The sequence below is a fragment of the Natrix helvetica genome, assembly GCF_964273705.1.
Source record: "Natrix helvetica genome assembly, chromosome: 3".
NCBI lineage: Eukaryota > Metazoa > Chordata > Lepidosauria > Squamata > Natricidae > Natrix > Natrix helvetica.
This window is the reverse complement of record NC_138549.1, coordinates 62,952,064-62,972,778: the sequence shown is the minus strand read 5'-3', so window position 1 is coordinate 62,972,778 and position 20,715 is coordinate 62,952,064. Positions and strand designations below refer to the sequence as shown.

The following is a 20,715-nucleotide window of genomic DNA, read 5'->3' as shown; positions in this document are numbered from 1 at the left end:
TTCATTACTGTAGCTCACAAATCATTTGCATTTTCACCCACTCTTTTAGATCTTACAGCCACATTTTAGACAGCTACAGTTCAGACTAGAAAACAGCACACTTCACATATTTGCCAGTGCAATCTATCTACTGCCATGTGCCCTAAAATCATATCCACCTATTTCTCTTTAGTGAGAGGATAAAAACCTTCCAGACAAGGCTGCAGTAGGACAAGATATGAATAAAAATATAGTTTCTTAAAGGGATTGTCAGCCTACCACCATGTAAAGCTCAGTTTTTGTGAAAAGGTTGTTAGAAAAGGTAATCTACGAGCTGTCTTCAGTCTTGCACATCTTATATCTAGTTTCCTTTGTTCTAAATCATTAATCCCTAATCCACATTTCTGATTCCTCACACTCCAATCACTATATTTTATTATTTTCAGTTTACTTTAAGTTTCTCCTTTTCTTTATTCTGGTTCTGATCAAATGAGTATGAATTTAAGAATTGAATGAAGTAGAAATTTCTTACTGGTAATCTTTGATTTATATACTGATGGTTCAAGTTAAGATGGCCTTGAAAAGGGCCAGTCACTTCCAGCCATCTTAAATGTTACCTGCATCCCCATCACATGACCACATTTCAAGCAGTTGGCAAGCTGTTTGCACTTACAATGAGCTGTCAAGTGTCCTATGATCATGTGATTGCCTTTTACAAGGAAGATGGCAAGCTATTGCCCCTTGCTGAGAGAACTGCCTGTCATTTTCGGACACTCAAGAGAGCTCAGCCTGATACCAGGCAGTAGAAACAGGACTAGAAACTCAAAGGTCTTCGTTCTTTTTCTGCACCTGGCTGAGACATTCTTTTCTGCACCAAAAGGGCCAGCACCTGCTAGGCTGCAGAAACAGGGCTCACATCCCAAAGATCTGAGCTCCATTTCTGTAACCTGAGGCATTCTCTTCGGCATGCAGAACAACTCTGGAAAGTTAGCAAACGCTATCATTCTGAAGATGCTCACTAACTTTTCTTGACTAGGAAGGGTAGCAAATGCAATCATTCTTGCAATCATTTTGAAGGCCAGCTCTCCAAATTGTGCAATTAGGAGAAGGAGGCTTCCAAATGATTGTGAGACTGGGGTGCACTTGGAGGATAGAATTGAGCACCCTCAGTAGAAGGCCAATGCTAGCATTTGCTGCCTGCACCTGCAGCTCGTAGAAAAAGGCAAACATAAGTTGACCAGGGTGTGGTGGGGTGGAGAGAGGAACTTACCCTGGTACTCCACTTAACAATACACGTGATGACTTAGTTATCACAGCTGGGAGAGCTAAGATTGCAGTCATTGAGTAAAGCAGTCACAGCATCTTGATTAATGACTGCTTCACACAACTATCAAAATTTCAGTGCATAAATTGAGGACCACCTTAAAATAATTTACCATTTATGAACATGAATATCCCTATTCAGAAATGAGCATACAAATGACCTAAAATGCAATCTATTTTCTATACAAGTTTTAAATAAATAAAGAGAACTTAATTAAGCAAATGGTTTAAAAGTATTGTGTAAATAAAAATACATATTATATGGCAAAGTATGTGAATATTTGCTTTCAGAAGTTGGGCAGCATTGATGGCAGCTAAACATTTTCAATAATTGTTAATTGGCCCTACACATCAACTTGGAAGATTTTAAGTCCATTCTTCCTTATAGAAAAGCTTTAACTCAGAGGTGTTTGTGGCCTTCCTCATATAAATTGCCCACCTTAGATCCTTCCACAGTATTTCTGTAGGGTTATAGAAAGGATTGGACTTGGCCATTCCAATGCATTAATGTTCTTCTGCTTTAATCATGCTTTGATTGTACAACCTGTATATTTTCTTGCTGCATGATTTTTGATTCTCTTAACCATGGCAAAAAAGTCATAAAATCAGGCACAACAATAACAATCGGCTTTGCTTGGCAACAGAAAATCTGATCCCAATGGTGGTTGTAATTTGAAGACTGCCTGTAATCTAGTTATGGTAGCAACATCGTTGATAGTGTGGCTAATTTTTGACTATATTCTTCAAATGTTTATTTCAGTATTTTCATTGTTTTAATATTTTGCATTTTATACTATGCATTTCCTTTCTCTGCCTAAACTCTTTAGTTCTCATTTAGTGTCGGGTTTTTAAATCACAAAATTGCTTGTCTCTGATATTTCTTTCAAAAACCAAACCAGATCTATTTCCCCATGAAGTTTGTTTTTTATAAATAATTAAGTTGGATAGTAAATGTTTCAATATTCAATATTCCAAATTTTTCTGGACTACGTTTATAACTTTGTGAGATCAAAATATTATTTAGCTTTTCCTGTTTATTTCAAGTTCTTTTAGATTCTTAATCTTATAATTATTTTTTCTTTCATTCAGAATTGAAGATAAACTCACTGGATGAAGATTTTTCAAAACTATCATTTTAAAAGTCTCTAATAGCTTTAAAATGATTGATTAGCAATTTGCTGAAGTGATTAGAAAGAGATGTAACACTGCTTTTGCAAGCAAGATGATTTATCTCTTCATCTTTCAGCACCCAAATACATGGAGAACCACTTTCCTGTGGTCTCCTTGCAAGGAACATATAGGACAGCGATGGCGAACCTTTTTTGGCTCGCGTGCCACAAGTGGGGGGAGCGCAGGGGTGTCGTGTGTAGGCATGCCGCACCCATAATGCAATGTGCAATCCCCCAGTGCGCATGCGCGTACAACAGGCGCGACCCCCCCCCATTTTTACATGCTTTTTTCGCCCTCCCCAGGCTCCAGAGGCTTTATAGGAGCCTGGGGAGGGTGAAAAGAGCCTCCCCCGCCCCCCCGGAGGCCCTCCAGAGGCTTCAGGGACCATCCGGAGGCTTCCCTGAAGCCTTCGGAACACTTAAAACGACCCTCCGAGCAAACCGGAAGTGACAATTTAAGCGCTCTGGAGGCGTCAGGAAAGCCTCCGGACGGTCCCTGAAGCCTCCAGAGGGCCTCGGGGGGGGGAGGCTCTTTTCGCCCTCCCCAGGCAAGCCCTGCCGTGGAGTTTCTGCAAGCGCAGGAGCACTCCGTCACTCCCCCCAGGGTTGAGCAGCGAACCACGGCTTTTCCAAGTGCCGCGGAGTGCCCGCGCTACCTCCACGTGGCCAGATGATCGCAGGGAAGCCGAAGAGGAAATCCCTGGCCACAGCGGCGTCGGAAGGAGGCAGGAATCCAGCGGCAAGGGCACGCGGCAGCTCCGGAAAGCCCCAGTGGCTAGGTGAGCACTTTTAAAAGTCACGCCCTTTCTTTTAAGCTGCGCGGCACCATTTTGAAGCCGGGAGGACCCACGTGGTCCAAGATGGCGGTGCCCAGCAGCTCCGAGGAAGCAGGAAGCCAGGCAGCTGCTAATCCAGCCAGCAGCCCCACCGGAGGGGCAGAAGAGCATTCAACCAGGTCAGTGGCCTTCCCAGAGACTGCCCATAGAAGGGGGGGAGGAAAGGCTAAGTCTAAACAGAAGCACCTCTCCCCCAGGGTAGGTCCAAGGGAAGGGGGGGCAGAAACCTCCCAAGCCTCCCTCCAAGTACGAGAGGCGAAGGCATCAGACCTTGGAAAGGCTCTGCAAGAAGGCAAGTGGCCACAGGAGCACCCCAGGCATGGATACAGAAGGGCAAGCTCCAGGGACTCCCTCCCCCATGGGAGCCACAGAGGAGAACCCAGCAATGCAGGCTAGGATCCCGATAGACACCTCTGGCCTTTGGGGCCCTGCTCAGGGGGGGCAATCCCCCTCCCTTTCTGCAGTGGGAGCAGCCCTGCCCACAGGATCTCCAGGCCTGGGCATTCCTCCAGCACAGGGAGGCATGGGACAGTCCCCTCCCATAGGGGCACCCAATTTCCAGGAGATGATGATAAGGGTTTTTCAGCAATGCATGGCAGCGGCCTTCCAACAGCACAGCCACAGGGGCCTCCTCCTTCCCCTCCCAGGGCTCCTGACTACCTGGATGTCCAGGAGGAAGACTTTCCCAGTTCCTCAGCCTCATCCCAGGAGGACAGCGACCTGGAAAGTGAAGAGGGAGAGATCAGGGAGAGCAAGCTTTCACATGATGAAGGCATGCCGCCTCCCAAGCCTACATTCATTGGATTGTTCCAGCCTTCGCTGTTAAAATCGCTGCTTTTTAAGGCCAAGACAGCAGCAAAGCTGCAGAGGCTCCACCTCCACGCCAGGGCTTCTCAGCGGAGAACATTTTTTGATGAGCAGACCATCGAGGCAGACACGATACCTACGCCCAAGGCCTTCCTTGACCTGGTCAAACGCCAGTAGGCATCCCCCACTGCGGGCCCTTCGCCTTTATCCACAGACAGGGTCTTTAACGTGGACCAGGAGATGGCGAAGACGTTGGCACAACCCTCCATTGATGCTCCTGTTGTGACTCTGCACACAACTACCAACCTGCCAGGGGAACCAGAAGATGCCTTAAAGTTGGAGGATAAGAAGGCGGACCTCACCTTGCAGAGGGGTCACCAGGCGGCCGCCTGAGCTGTGAAAGCAGCCACCACAGCCTCCTTCATCAACCGATCTTCCTTGCTGTGGCTGCAGGAGCTGCAGCAACGCACGCCTATAACAGATGTCCATGCCCATCAGGACATCAACAAGCTGGTGGCGGCCATCCAATTTTCGTCTGCCACCCTAGGTTCGCCTCCAGGGCAACTGCTTCTTCGGTGGCTTCCCGCAGACTGCTGTGGCTACGACACTGGCAGGCAGACGTCCGTCACAAGTGGCGATTGGCATCAGCTCCCTCCACAGGAGCAGCACTGGAGCCGTTCCTAATCGAGAACAAGGACAAGAGGAAGGTCCTTCCCACCGCTCCGAAGAAGGGCAGCTTCAGAACGGCGCTGTACCCCAGACGCTCCTACTCCCGGGGTCAAGATTCTGGCTCCTTCTTTCGGGATCAGGACTCCTTTAGGGGATCAGAGGCGGGGTACTCAGGGAACAGGCAGTACCAGGGGGGATTCTCTGCCAGGCAGAGATACCCAGACAGGCAACAAAGAAGCAGGCAGCAAAAGCAGCCCTTTCGAGGGGGCGGAGGAGGCGGAGGGGGGCGCTCCTTCCGCAAAAACTAAGTCTAGGTCCAGCTCTCCTCCCATTGGGGGGGGGGGCGCTTGGCATACTTTGCCGACCGCTGGGACCTCTCCTCCTCCGATAAGTGGGTTCAGGATACCATCAGGCATGCCCTTTCAATAGAATTCCTGTCCAACCCCTGAGTTTTTTCCGGATATGTCCGGTCTCCAACAACCCGACCCGGAAGTGGCTGATGCAGGAAGCCATCCAGCACCTGTTGGAGATTAGGGCCATTCAGCCCATGCCTCCAGAGCAGCAGGGTCAGGGACACTACTCCATCCTTTTTGTCATCCCCAAGGCTTCGGGGGGCTGGAGGGCAATCCTGGATCTGAAGTGCCTGAACAAGGAGGTTCAAGATGCACTGTCTGCACTCCATATTGGAAGGGATTAGGCAGGGGGACCTTCTAACATCCATAGACCTCACGGAGGTCTACCTACACATTCCCATTGCCAGGGAGCACCGTAGATATCTCAGGTTCTGCTACCTGGGGCACCACTTTCAGTACCGGGCCCTGCCCTTTGGGCTGTCTTCAGCACCGAAGGTATTCACTAAGGTCATGGCGGCTCTGGCAGCACGCCTGAGACAGGTACCGGTACGCATTCAATGTTACCTAGATGACCTGTTACTTCAGTCATCTTCCTTTGAGGGTGCCCTAAGGGACTTAGATATCACTATGGCAGTCCTGAGAGACCACGGGTTCTCTGTGAACATGGCTAAGAGCCACCTCCACCCCTCTACTAGCCTGATCCACCTAGGAGCCCTAATAGATACCCAGACAGGCACAGTCTATCAGTTGCCAGAAAGACAGATAGCCCTCAGGCAGCTAGCCACCTTGGTGGCCAGGGAGCGCAAAGTTTCCTTAGCCATTCTTTCCAAACTGTTGGGTACCATGGTCTCAGCCATCGGCATCGTCCCATGGGCTCGCCTCCACACCAGAGTCCTCCAATGGTTCCTTTTGCCTTTCCAGTGGAGGTGCATGAACTGCTCTCAGTCCAAGGTACTTCTTCCAGCAGAAGTCACCCGATCCCTGTCTTGGTGGAAGTCCCCGGTGATCACAAAGGGCGAGACCTTTTGGAAACCAGACCGAGTAACAGTAACTACGGACGCCAGCTTGAGCGGGTGGGGCGCACATCTGCAGGCTCAGATGGCACAAGGACACTGGTCTCAGGTGGAGAGGACTCACAGCATCAACTGGCTGGAGCTCAGGGCGGTCCGCCTGGCCCTCTTACACTTTCATCGCTCAGTCAGGGGCCGTCACATATTAGTCCTCACAGACAATATCACCACCAAGGCCCACATAAACAGACGGGGGGACCAGATTGAGGGCTCTCATGCAGGAAGCCAGACGACTGGGGCTGTGGGTCGAAAGGAACCTCCGGTCTCTGAGGGCAGAGCACATAGCGGGGATGGACAACACCAGAGCCGACTGGCTCAGCCGGGCCGAAGTGGACAACGTGGAATGGAGGCTGCAGCCAGCGATCTTCAAAGAGGTGGTGGAGCGCTTCGGACGCCCGGAGGTCGACCTCTTCGCCACTCCTCTCAACGCCCAGCTCCCAAGGTTCTTCTCCAGGTACCGGACACGGGGGGCAGAAGGGGCGGACGCTCTCCGGTGCCCCTGGCCCAGGGGTCTACTGTATGCCTTCCCGCCTTTACCTCTGATCCCCAAGGTCATACGGAAGGTCCTGCAGGAGAGGGCGGAAGTGGTTCTGTTGGCCCCTCACTGGCCCCGCAGGCTGTGGTTTGCAGATCTCCAGTCTCTGTCAGTGGAGAAGTCCTGGAGAATTCCCCAGGAGAAGATATCCCTCAGCCAGGGGTCTCTGGAGCACCCAGACCCTCTATGGCTCCAGCTGACTGCCTGGCGCTTGAGCAGAGAATCCTGAGGAAAGACCTCTTCTCCCCCAGGTGATGCAAACCATCCAGGCCGCCCGCAGACCCTCCACGGAGCGCATCTACGGCGCCACATGGCGTGTGTTCTCATGGTGCAGCTCCCGGGGGTACGATCCCATTCAGACCACAGTGCCACAGGTCTTGGAATTTCTCCAGGCGGGCCTTGACAGGGGGCTGGCTCCCAACACGATCAGGAGGCAGGTTTCAGCCATTTCATTAATTCTCCTGTGTGGCAGAAACCAGAGCTTGACTCACCACCCTATGGTCAAGCAATTCCTTAAGTGGGCTTCCAATCTCAAACCACCCATGGTACACAGGTACCCGTCCTGGGATTTACACAGGGTACTGGATGCTCTGACAGGCGCTCCGTTTGAGCCTTTAAACACTGTTTCCCTTAGGTTCCTGACCCTTAAGGTGGCCTTCCTGGTGGCTATCACCTCTGCCAGAAGGATATCCCAACTGCAAGCGCTGTTTACCAGGGAGGATCTCTGCGTGTTCCACCAGGACAGGGTGGTGTTGCGGTTGGATCCATCCTTCATCCCCAAGATGTGTACCTGCTTCCATCGAGCACAGGAACTGATCTTACCCAACTTCTGTCCAGACCCTTCTCATCCGTTGGAGAAGAAGTGGCACACTCTGGACGTAAGGAGGCTCTGAGGCTCTACCTCAGGAGAACCAGGCCGAGCAGGAAATCCGAAACCCTGTTCGTTTCCTTCCAGCCGGGGACTCTGGGGAAAATGGTGGCCTCCCTAACCATAGGCAGGTGGTTGTGATCCTGTATTGCCACTGCCTATCAGTCACAGGGCCTGTCCACGCCAGGCCGCATCACTGCTCATTCCACAGGGCCTGACCACGCCAGGCCGCAGCCACTTCTATGGCCTGGGCCATGCAGGCTTCCTTGGCCGAAATCTGCAGGGCAGCCACGTGGGCTTCCCCTTCACCTTTCGTAAGGAACTATAAACTGGACTCCTTTGTTTCGGCAGAGGCCTCTTTTGGCCGCAGGGTGCTACAAGCGGTCCATAGGGCGGGGGCCACGCCTCACCAGGCATGAGCTGGGGGGGCCATGGGTCTCAGGGGTCTCCCTCCCTAGGGACGTGTAGGCTTTGGTATGTCCCAGTCTGGATACTCCTCCCCCTCACTATGGAGAAAGGGCGTTGGTACTTACCTGATATGCCTCTTCTCATAGTGGGGGAGGAGTATCCAGCCCCTCCCTGTCAATGTTATGTTGATAAAGTGTTATGTTGACGATTTTTAAGTTACGTTGTTTGATACTATAAAAGTTAATATATGTTTTAAGAAGTCTGGAGTGAATGGTTCAACGAGTTGGATAGAGTTCTTCGCCGATAACTGGGTTGTACCTGGTGACCAGTGGGCGTTCCCAAAGAGCTTATCTGACTCAGTCCAATCAGTGAGAGGACAAGGTTAAACCAGTCTGGATACTCTTCCCCCACTATGAGAAGAGGCGTATCAGGTAAGTACCAACACCCTATTTGCTTGACAGTGGACTGGTAATATCCAGATATTTTGGAAATCGTTTTGTAACCTTTTCCAGTGTAGTAAAGCATCAATAACATTTTTTTGGTTCCAGCCATGACAAATTTCCATATACCTGTGTTGTAAAGATCAGATTTTGATAGTAAATACCCAGAATTCTATTCTTTAAATGAGGCTGGACCTGCCACATTTAACACTGACTACAATTGTATTGATTGAAATAGGATTATCATTCTATTCATTGGAACAACTGGCCATCTTCCCTTTCAAATGAACTGATAACTTTGCATAATTTTCTTCAATGACTTCTATTCAATTGGTTTCTTTTTAGTTTTGGGATTTGTGTGAACAGATCTATTTTAGGTAGCATTTATGTAGAAATGGAACCGCAAACTGCAAGCACTACTCTATATACAATATTTCAATAGGATCTGTATATGTTGTAAACCAAGGGACTGATTCAAATGATTTTAATATATTTACTTTTACAAAAATAATGTTAACATTTAGGACAAATATTCTTATAGGATGGCATATGAAACATTTAAATGAAAACCTTAAAAGTATCTGAACAGGTTAAAATATAATGTATATAATATATATAGGAAGTCCTCAATTTAGAACAGTTTGGTTTAGTGACTGTTCAGAGCTCTAGTGGTGCTTAGTGAAGATACTGGTTGCTGGCGTTACGACCATTACAACGCCCCCGCTGTCATGTGATCAAAATTTGGGCACTTGACAGGCCATCCACATTTATGACTGCAGGGGCACTTTAATTTTCCCTACCCACCTATCTCTCCCATTTATGCCCTTTTGACTCCCTGCGCTCTGTGTCCCCTGATGCCCCAGCTGAGGTAAACCATTTTCTTTCTCATTCTTCTGACCAAGCATATAGCTGGCTATATCAGGCTTCTCCCCCCAGATCGAACATAACGGTTTTCTTACAAGACTTGGGGAACATGGCTTCACATTTGCAGCAGCTGCCTCATAAAGGGCTAGGGTGGCTCCACCTCATCAGCAGTGGGAGCAAGAAGACAGCAAAGGGCAGCTGGGGTGGCAGAGTGCAGGGCAATAGGAATCCTGAAGTGCAGGGTGTGAGGGCGTCTGGGATAGGTTTTCATGGGGCCCCCTTTGCATTGTGCTGGTGAGCCACATAGGGACTGGGCTTCTCACTGCCCTGTGGTTCGTGGGCTTCTTGCAGCCTCAGAGCCACAATGCCCTTTTATACAACAGTGTTATAATTTTGCTACTACCTAGTGCCATCTGGATTCTTCAGCCCAAATATGGCAGCCTTTGTAAAACTGAGTATAAAATAAATAAAAGAATGAATGAATGAATGAATAAACAAACAAACAACTATGAGTCTTATTCTCTATTCCAACTACCACCACAATCCTGAAGTAATATGCAGCAAGAATATCTACTCATTTCATCAGGATATCTAATTTGATTTGGGATTCAAGTCAGAAGCAAGATTCAAAAATCTAAAGTGTGCAAGCCTGGAAACTTATCAATGGCTGTAATTTTTGCTTATTTTTGTATCAGAATGCTAACATTTCTAGACATGGTACACTCTCTAAGAAAATGAAGCCTAATCAATTTCTAAATGGTAAATGCAGTTTTTGGACCTAAACTAATTTTACATGAAGGACAATTAATGGTAATGAGTATGCTCCTGCTGCACATACAAACTTATTGATAGCTTACTGTGAGCTTTATATTAAACATGCTTCAAGTCATGGGCTTGTTTCTTCTATGAATCTTCATTTATGGAGCAAGGAAGTATACTGTACAAGATTTGTTTCCCAGTCTCCATTATATCTACGGAACAGTGAAAACAAGGAGACTAAATAGTGACTTCCTCAAGCTTGCTTAAAAAACAGATCTGATTCACTTCTTGAATCTTTAGCCCATACATAATTCAAAAACCACTCTTGTAGGACTGTTTTAGAAAGGCAGAAATACGGCTTCTTGTCTTATTTTTTAAAATGTCTTTTTTTTCCAAAATGCTTTAAATTCACATACATATATTCACATAAATTATATAGCTGCTGTCTGCTCTACATACCTCACTTTGAGAGGGAATAGTAAAGGCATTAAATAAAAAATGCAAATGAGTATACACAAAAAGATTGCAAGGAGAGGTTATTTGTATTATGGGTATGCATGATCTAAGAATAAGAATCAGTTGGAATCCTGTGGAAGATAGTTTACTGTATTTGACAAAATGTCAATCCAACATATCTTGCAGCACATTGTTAATGTTACTTTTATGTCCATTGCATACAGCAGTAATGGATCATAGTTAAGTCATTATGAGGCGGTTAAGTTGGGCTTTGTTCTTATTGGCCAATCACATGACTTGTATGTGGTACTTATTTGAATAGCCAGCCCTATATAAGAATACATCAGGGGACAGGACATTGACATTTTTAGGCAGGCAGGGAGTTTGGGTGTGTAAGCTTAAATTCAAGCAATGGCTGCTACCACCTGGAGAAGCAGGAAAAAGAGACTGATACACCAGAGGCAAAGAAACAGAGCTCAGTATAGACAGAGAAAGCCTAGGCTTGAAAAGAAAAATGCAAGGCATGCAAAACGTGGCTATGGAAAGAAAATCTCCAGAAAGCCTCCCAGAAAAATGCAGAAGATGAGGCTTGACAGTGTCCGAATGACCAATGAGGCACAAAATATCCTGCATTTTTGTGTGCACGACCTCTACAAGAAGGTGTCCTTGGCAGCTGAGCGATTGAGAAAGAAGAAGCGTCATGTCTCTATTACTGTCTCAGATGTAAGAAATGCCCTGAAAAAAATCATGCCAAAGAAATATGACAGAAAGTCTGTATCCTCCATATCATGCAAGTGCCATTAGAAAATAATCTCTCTCCTCTCCTACAATAGACTTAGAAATGAAGGAATGAAAAGGAAGGGGGGAAATCACTGGTCTGAGATAAAATCAAATGCTTTGCCTGCCTGAAAAAATAGTACCTTCAAATTTCCAAGCAATCCTGTGACCTACCTTTTATTACTAGATCAACATCATGAACTCAAGGATAAACAGAATCTAGCAAGATGATTATCGTATTGCTGTTGTGCTGAATTAGAGAGATAACTTACCTGTTGTCAGAGGAAAATTACTTCCAAAAGTTGTGGAATACCAAGGACTCTGATCAGCCATATGGAGCATGTGAGATGTTCTCTGAAGGGAGATCTATTCCCTTTTTCAATAAAACAGGATTTGTGCAGGATAATACATCTTAGTATGTGTGTTTTATATTGGGGTAATGATGGCATGTTTGTCAGACTCTGTATGTCATTCAGTCTCCAGAGCTTATAACTTTGATCTCTGGCAATGTTCTAAATGCAACACTAGGTTAAAATTGGCTATGAATTCTATACATTCTTTGTAGAATTTATAGAACGCAATATAGGTCATTTGGCTGTTTATCTATTACTATAATTTTGATTGTCTTTTTAAATGTGGTAGAAAAGATGCTTTTATGCCATTCTGTCTGAGAGATTTGTATCCGAGTGCATGTTCAGATTGATACATTTTATTCAGCAAATATATATTTAAATATTGATCAGGTAATAAATGTTATATTTGAAGTGTTTGTCCCTTCTGCAGTGTTCATACTATATCTTTCATTAGACAAAATCACTGCAGATATATGGTTTTGAATTTGAAGCATTTACAATTTGAATGCTTCATGTGTGCTAAGCAAATTATTTGTTTAGGTGTCATGTAAAAATTTGATATATTAATATTTTAAAATGTATAACTTGCAGATTCAAAAGTGTCTGACTTAATATCTAAAAAGCATTTCAGTTCATCTCAAAGTACTACTCTAAAACAGGTTATAAAGAGTTAGTGTTTCTCTCTGTCCCTAAAAGGTCTGTTCTTAAGTATTTTATCCTTCTCTGCAGTATGTGCCATTTTTTGTTTATTTTTCATCCTTCAAAGCACAAAATACTGTAAAAAAGAATACAAAAGTTTCCTCTCAGCTCTTCGTTTCTTCTTTGGGTGTCAGTAGTGGAGAGAAAAAAGCAAATAGACCTGAGAAGCTGAGAAAGACTGGAGAGGTAGAAAAAGGAGAAAGAAAAAGGAACAACTGAGGTTTGAACCTAGAACTTAGAAATTGCCTGAAAAGTCAATTACAAATTAAAACATTGTTTTAAAAATAATCAGTTGTTAGAATGAAGCAGATTGTTTAAGAAATACATGGAACCATATATTTTCACTAGAAGCTTTCAAAATAGCTACTTTGAGATTCAGGAAAACAGTAGCAATGAGAGGTGGTTGGGAGCAAAACAGGACATCTAAAAAGCATATGATGAAAAACAAAATTGGAATGATATTTGTGTTGCGATGGTGTTGAATGACTGGTACTTATGATCGATTCCAGAAGTTCCAGCTGTCTCAGTGCCCACGTACCCACTTGATCATGAATCGTGCGCCTGGCAACCACTTTGCACTTAATGATAGTTGCAGCATCCCAGTCACATAATCACCATTTGCAACCTTCCCTACCAACTTTCCACAAGTAGTAAATGGGAAAGCCAGAAGGGAAGGTTGCAAGTCAATCTTATAAGTCCCCCTGGCCTTTTTATACTCCCATTGGTTCTTGGGCTTCTTGAGCATGTGCTGCACCATATCATCCATCCAGCCTCTGCCTTCATGCAACATGCACCAAGCATCCCATGTCTTCCCCCAAATCATGCACAGCTAACACCAGTCTCCTCAGGACCTCACCTGGCATTTCCAAGCCCTCTGCAGTACCCTTGCATTCCTTATCTAGGACTTCCACCATTTCCCATTTAATGACCAATACATTGTAGGTTATGACAGCAGCTGAGCCTGTTGGGATTGTTATCACTAAGTGATACAGTGATGTGATGCTTTATGACCGCATCATTTAGCGATGGCAGTCCTGATCCCAATTGCAATCATAACTTGAGGACTAACTATATTGTTACATTATGTATCATTTCTTTTCTGCATCTTAACTAAATGATCCTACTGTTCTAAATACATGCAAATTTAAAAACCATGTGTATTATTTAGGATTTTTATATACAATAAGTCCTAACTTATGACTAGTCTTTTAATGACTATTTGAAGTTATGACAGCTTGGAAAGGATATTTTATAGTCTAGTAAAACTCTTCCAGCCATCGTGTCACTCTTCCTTCCCCCATAGTCACTTGGTAATGATGTGGGTGTTTGGCAACTTGTTCACACTTATGACTGGTTGTCAAATGCCCTGCTATCATGTGATCGTAATTTACAATATTTTCCAGAGCAGTTTGCAGGGTGGTCCAGGAATGGGTTATTGTCATGTCCAATTGGCCTCGAGGGTGGCAGATAATCTGAAAGCTGTTGATAAGAAGGCGGAGATGACCCTCAGGAAGACCTTCCAATCGGCAGCCTGGGCCATGAAAGTGGCAGCTGCGGTGTCTTTCTTCAAACACACGGCTCTCCTTTGGCTGCAGCAGATCCAAGTGTATTTGGACCTTAAACTTCTAAATCAATTCCTAGTCTACAGGAGATTCAAAATGGCTTTGCTCAAGTCCATCTTGGCGGGTATCCGTGAGGGGGATTACATGGCTTCCATTGACCTCAAGGAAGCGTATCTCCACATTCCCATCCTGGAGCACCGGAGGTGCCTCAGGTTTTCTTGCCTGGGAGTGCACTACCAATATAGGGCCCTGCTGTTTGGATTAGCCTCAGCTCCCAGGACCTTCACCAAGGTGCTGGCGGTGATGGCCGCTTACTTGAGGGAGGTCCCAATGAGAATCCAATGCTACCTGACAACATTCTCGTTCAGGCATTGTCGTCACAACAGACACGGGCAGACATCCGGTTGGTGGTAAACATTCTCCAGGAGTTGAGGTTTTCGGAAAACTTCGATAAGAGTAATTTGGTTCCGACCACTCGGATCCTCCATTTAGGGGCAGTGATAGAGTCCCGTAGGAGCATGATTTTTCTTTCCCCTGATTGTAGGTCCAGTTTGGTGAAGTTAGTTAAGCATATTCACAGGGATCATTGTGTTCCCATAGCACTCCTCTCCATTCCCAGGGTCATTCAGAAGGTAGTCAGGGAACAGGCAGAGGTCATTCTTGGGGCACTGCACTGGCCCAGGAGGGGCTTGGTTTGCGGACCTAATGTGCCTATCAGTAGGTCAACTGTGGAGGATTCCGGGGGGGGGGGGGGAGAGATAGAGATAGACAGGGGCCACTGATCCATCCAGAGCCACAGTGGCTTCAATTGACCGTGGAGATTGAGAGGGAGCGTCTAAGGGACGCTCATCTTTCTCAACGAGTGATCATGACTATTGAGGCTTCGCGACAGCAGTCGATGACCAGAATGTACAATTCCACATGGGCCACCTTCGTGGCTTGGTGTTGGTCTTCCCATATAGAACCTGGAAGGGCAGCGGTGCCACAAGTCTTGGACTTCCTCCAAGATGGCTTGGACAAGATCTATCTCATGGCACAGTGAAGAGACAGATAGTGCCTCTCTCCACGGTGATTGCAGGTAAAGGTTCACTAGCCTTATCCCAGCTTCCGGTAGTTAAGAGGTTCCTCAAGGGGGCTGTGAACCTGCGGCCGTCACAGGTTTCCTACGTGAAACCTTCCCATGGTACTTCAGTCCCTGATGGCAGATCCATTGAGAACAGTTAGTCTGAAACTACTTACCTTGAAGTTGTGTTCTTGGTGGCGGTCACATTGGCAAGGGACATTTCCAAACTGGAGACTTGTCCTCCAGAGAGGATCTGTGCGTTCTTCATAGTACCAGGGTCGTGTTTCATCTGGACCCGGTGTTCTTGCCTAAGGTAAACTCTCTTTTCCACCGCACGCAAGAGGTTGTCCTTCCGGATTTTTTCCCTGATCCAGTCAGAGATAGAGAACATAGGTGGCATCGCTTGGATGTTAAACGTTCCTTACACATTTCCTGAAGCGTTCAGGAGGTCAGAAGCGTTATTTATCTCTTTTCAATCGTCCACACTAGGGAAGAGAGTCACATCTACCATTAGTCGTTGGATCAGACTGCTGATCGCTCTGGCGTATGAAGCAAAAGGGTTACCGGTGCCGGATGGACCATCCTGCAAACTACTCCGGAAAATGACAGTTGGTCTTATCCAAACTGTGATTTTAGGAGTTTTGCAGGATGGTCCAGGTCCCACCTGATAATGGTCTGTAGGCAGGGATAGGGGCATGGAAGAGTTTCCCTTGTGACTTGTTCTCAAGTGCCCCTGGAATGTATACATCATTGAAACTGAAGCCAGAAAGAAGGAGCACAGTGGCATGGCTTCAACTTTAACTCAGTCTCGAGGCCAATTGGACATGACAATAACCCATTACTGGATCATCCTGCAAAACTCCTAAAATTACAGTTCAGGTAAGACCAACTGTAATTCTCTGCCTGCTGCCCAAGAAAGTCAGCCAGGAAACTGGCAGGGAAGCTTGCAAGCTGCTACAGCCTGCTGAAGGATTTCCCTTCCCATGTGTGGGGCAGGTGGAAGCAGAAATCCTTCTTCAGGCTACAAAAATGAAGCTCAAACCTTTGGGATCCCAATTTTGTTACTTTAGCCCAGGACAGAAATTCCCTTCCGCAAATCCTGCAGTGGGTTGGAGAAACAAAGCAGAGATTGTGAAAAAATGGAAAAGGTTCTTAACAAGCCTTAAATGTTGAGGACTTGATGTTTGCTCCACAGATGTTGAACTTGTTCTTATTCTTTAACTTATACATTCAATTAACAGAGGAGGTGATTCCTAACATTCATTCATACCATTCGTCTACTCTGAGGGAACTATTGATGAGGTCATTCAGTAACTGGAGTCCAGATGAGGAATGATGAAATGAAACTTAAGTTCTCTTGATCAGAAGTTGTATTTATTTAACCATCACAAAAATTACTCTTGGCAGTTCACATAAAAATACAAGACAAGACAAACTTATATAAAACTTGTAAATGCAACATTACCAAAATAGAAAATAAAAGATTGCAACAAAAGCTCAAATTCAGGGAAGGCTTTCTGAAAAAGCTCAATCTTCAGAATCTTGTGAAATAGTATAGATTTTGATATGGATGGGGCTATATTTTCCTGAAGAATTAGCACATAGTTTATACATCTGTATTCCCAGATGGAAATAGGTTGGCCATGACACATTGATAAGCAGTCATAATAACCCATTAAGAAGCCAGAATGTAAGTGATTATATTGCTGCATGATTTGTACATTTAGGAAATAGCATAGTGTATTTGCATAGGCTCTTAAGATATAAATATTATGATAAATAGATTGAATTACTTTTTCTATTGTTTCATTTTTTATAACAGATTAACAAAGGAAATAATAGATATAGCAAACAAATTTGGAGTACTTTTGTAAAGTACATTTTCTTTAGTAATTTGTAAGATTTTCCTCTTATTTGTCTTCCCCTTCTATTTGGTTTGTTCTACTAATCAACCTGAAATGAAAACAAATCTTTTTCCTTCTAATTGTATGCATTATGCATAGAACTCTGCAAAAAAGAAACATCTCATATTTTATTATCAAAGCTGGCACCACATATAGCAATAGCATTTAGACTTATAGACCTTTCTAAGCAGTTTGTAGAGTCAATATTTTGCCCCCAATATGCTGTCCTCATTTTACCCACCTTTGAACTGCCAAATTGCAGGCAGGCAGCAGAAAGTAGCCTGCAGTACTGCACTCTAACCATGCACCACCACAGCTCTTATGCTATACTATCTATAGTATGACTATGTGGTAGTCATTAACCCAATTATTTATATATATGATAATGAAAGAACCACATACTGTATGAGTTTTGCTGAACAAACATTCTCTATGATTGTGATTTAGGGAGAAAATGTTAGCAACATGACGGCTATATAAATCATTACAAGATCCAAAAATGTGATTGGTCTTTTTGAAGAATGAGAATGATAACTGAGCATTTATGTACAAAAAAGGTTTCAATGTTTTGAGATAAATGAATGGATTTGTAGATAGTGTCCATTTCTATGTACATAGAGAAAAGTATACAGGATAAGATGATTTCATATTCTGAATGCGATAGACATTTGTTTAGCAGTGTTGTTTGGTATGTTGTGTGGAGTGGTTTATCCTACTTTTTACTACTTAGAAGAACAAGACAAGAATGTCCACTTTCACTCTTGCTTTTTAATATCTGAGTGGAAGCTTTGGGATGTGTTATTAGACAACATAGAGAGGTCTTAGGAGAAGTACATAACTCAGTTGAACAGATTGGTTTTGTTTAATGTTATTCTTTTGTTTATTTCTAAACTTCACATGGTGTTGATGCAGAAGATAGATGCTATTAGTAAAATAGTAGGATATTCTAATCCAAATCAGAATTGATGCCAATAGGTGAAAATCGATTACCTATCCATTTAATATTAATTTTGTATTTGAATCAAATCAATTAAATGTTTAGGTATATATATATCAACGAATATTTCTCAATAATATACTGTAATATAAATAAAATAGAGCAGTTTCTTCAGATATAGATGGGAGTCATTAAACCTCTGGGGAAAGGTAACCCCCTCAAAATGAATATTACTCCCAGATTAATTTACATTCTGAGATGAATTCTAGTTTATATACTGTATCTGGAAAATATTTTCAGAAAATAAATTCTTTGTTTAGAAAATTTCTATGGAATTCTTTGATTCTAAGAATATTTTTACCAAAAATGAAACCACCATAATGCAGAAAGATTTGTTTTTCCAGATCTAGAACTACATCATTACATTTACCTATTGTCAGTTATTATATACTGGAAGCCAGCAATTGTTGTTAATTTTCCAATTTGTGCAACTTTGCAATATGCACATATATCACTTTTGGCTGGTTGGATAGTATTAAGATCTATATATACTAAAACTACTATCTCTGGAAACAATTACATCGGTTAGAAAATTATGGAATACGTCTAATAAAAAAGCGATTTGATGCTTCTAACCTAGGACTCTACTTAAAGCCCCTTGCATGTGGAGTTACGACAAGAAACTGGAATTACTGCAATTACTATCACAAAATAATGCAGTCAGATGACATTGTGTGCTTTACGACTGCATCACTTAGCCAAGGAAATTCTGGTCCCAATAGGACTACCTGTATGGGGGGGGGGGGGATTGAGTGCAGCAGGGTAGGATTTGTGTAGTAAAATAAGTTATAGGACCAAGAATGAATGTGGACTAAATGAATACAGACTGAAAACAAAAGTGAGTGACCAGCATGAAAGAAGTATGGTATATTGACATGGTTTGATTATATAGTACACAAAATAAATATATGAAAAAAGAGTGAATATATGTAGACGAAGATGGTCAAAAAATCTGAGGTTAGATGAGATAAGATTGAGAAATTTAAAGAACCCAAAGCATTAAATAAAGAATACATAAATGTAATTTTCAAAGACTGTTTTTGAAATATAAAAAGGGTGACAATGTCATTTATTAATTAATGACTAAGAAATTCTTTTAAGTATTATTTAGTTCCAACATAATTGCATTGTTTATTAGAATGAAAGTACCACTTTTTGTGTATTGTTGATGCACTTTAAAAATGAAATTTTATTACTAAATTGTACACTGAAATATGTGAATTCTGCAACTTGCATACATTATATTACAAGTCATTCTTGTTTGGGACCAACAGCTCATTTGGGAAGCAGTTACTAGCCACATGCGGCATCAGGAAGAAGGCCTTGCACAGCCAGCAGCTGCTTTGCAAAGGACCATGCCAGGCACATCTAGTCAGCACTGGGAGGAAGAAGTCAGCCAAAGTCACTTGGAGGTTGCATAGTATAGGGAGACAGGGCAGAGATGGAAAGGGGGGGGGGGGAGAAGAGAGTGTGAGGAGTTGAAGGGACCCCTGTGGCCTAAATGAGGGTGGGCTGCCAAACACCCAAATGTTGATAATGTGACCAAAGGGGCACCACAGCAGCTATAACTTCAAGGACTGATCATGAATACTTTTCCTCAAATAAAATTGTATTAAAAAATAAACCATTATCTGACATAACATGTAGTTTGCATACACTTTAGTGTGGCTTAATAAGGGTCAGGGAGGCAATTTTATAACTTTTCTTTAAAAGAAAAGCTAATAGGATAGTTTTCTTGTAAAAAGATTGAGCAATATAAAGTAAGTATTCATAAAAGTTTGTTCAGCACAGATTTTTTTTGATTAATAGAAAGCAATGGAAGTCACTGTATCATGTGTACCATTTATTCTGTCTTATGTATAAAATAGATGAATTGTTTTTCAGTAATATTTCTCATAAAATCTCCATCAGCTAATTTTATTTTTTTTGTGTTTACTTTTTAGGTTATATTTCACACTATGTGCTGACTGTCTGTACTTACAGAAACTATTTAAAAACAGGTTTTTTTTTTCAAAATAAATTTGATTCCAGTGGAATCTGCTTTAGATTTTGTCTTGTGAAGTAACTCTTGAAGCAATGCCTGTACAAGCTCCACAATGGACGGATTTTCTCTCCTGCCCTATTTGCACACAAACATTCGACGAAACGATCCGGAAACCCATCAGTCTAGGTTGTGGCCACACAGTCTGCAAGATGTGCCTGAACAAGCTCCATCGGAAAGCATGTCCTTTCGACCAGACCACTATCAATACAGACATAGAACATCTTCCTGTGAATTCAGCTTTGCTGCAGCTTGTGGGTGCTCAAGTAAGGGAATGTTTCCTTAGTCTCTTGCTTTAGATTTCTTTTTTTTAACTAGTTGACATCTTTTTTAATCAAATAAGCAACTGTATTTTTAAATAGAAAAAGTAAATAATGAAATGAACAAATGTAACAAACCATAACATTTTCAAGTATATAAATCATAAGGAAAGAGTTTCTTAAAGTCGCCAAGTTTCATTGTAGGGTGTCTAGCCCTAGGCAATCAATTAATAGTTTTACTATATTTACTATATGAAAAAAGCTTGTTTAAATTGAACACCATTAACCAGTTGCTGTTGGGGATGCAAGCTTGTTTGTAGTTTTGAAAACAAGGTGTTCTATCTTGAATATATTTGTGTATAAAATAGTATGGAATCACATATTTTTTCTTTTTGTAACAATGACTGTTTTGTCTTCTTCAAGACAGGAGTAGACAATTAATGAAAAGTGTGGAACTGTGCATAAATTTTGCAGACAAAGATGGGAGAAATAAAAACATAGAAGTAGCCATTTCTTAACATAT

At 43.3% G+C, this 20,715-nt stretch overlaps 1 protein-coding gene across 2 annotated transcripts in view; it reads left to right on the top strand.

Annotated features, from left to right (window-relative positions):
• Window positions 1-20,715, top strand: part of RC3H1 (ring finger and CCCH-type domains 1) — a 76,999-nt gene that overhangs the window by 15,907 nt on the left and 40,377 nt on the right. For both annotated transcript variants that reach the window (XM_081948448.1, XM_081948447.1), the window contains exon 2: window positions 19,835-20,198. In XM_081948448.1, the coding sequence (XP_081804574.1) occupies window positions 19,968-20,198 (231 nt within the window). In that variant the 5' untranslated portion in view covers window positions 19,835-19,967. The remainder of the gene's footprint in view (window positions 1-19,834; window positions 20,199-20,715) is intronic.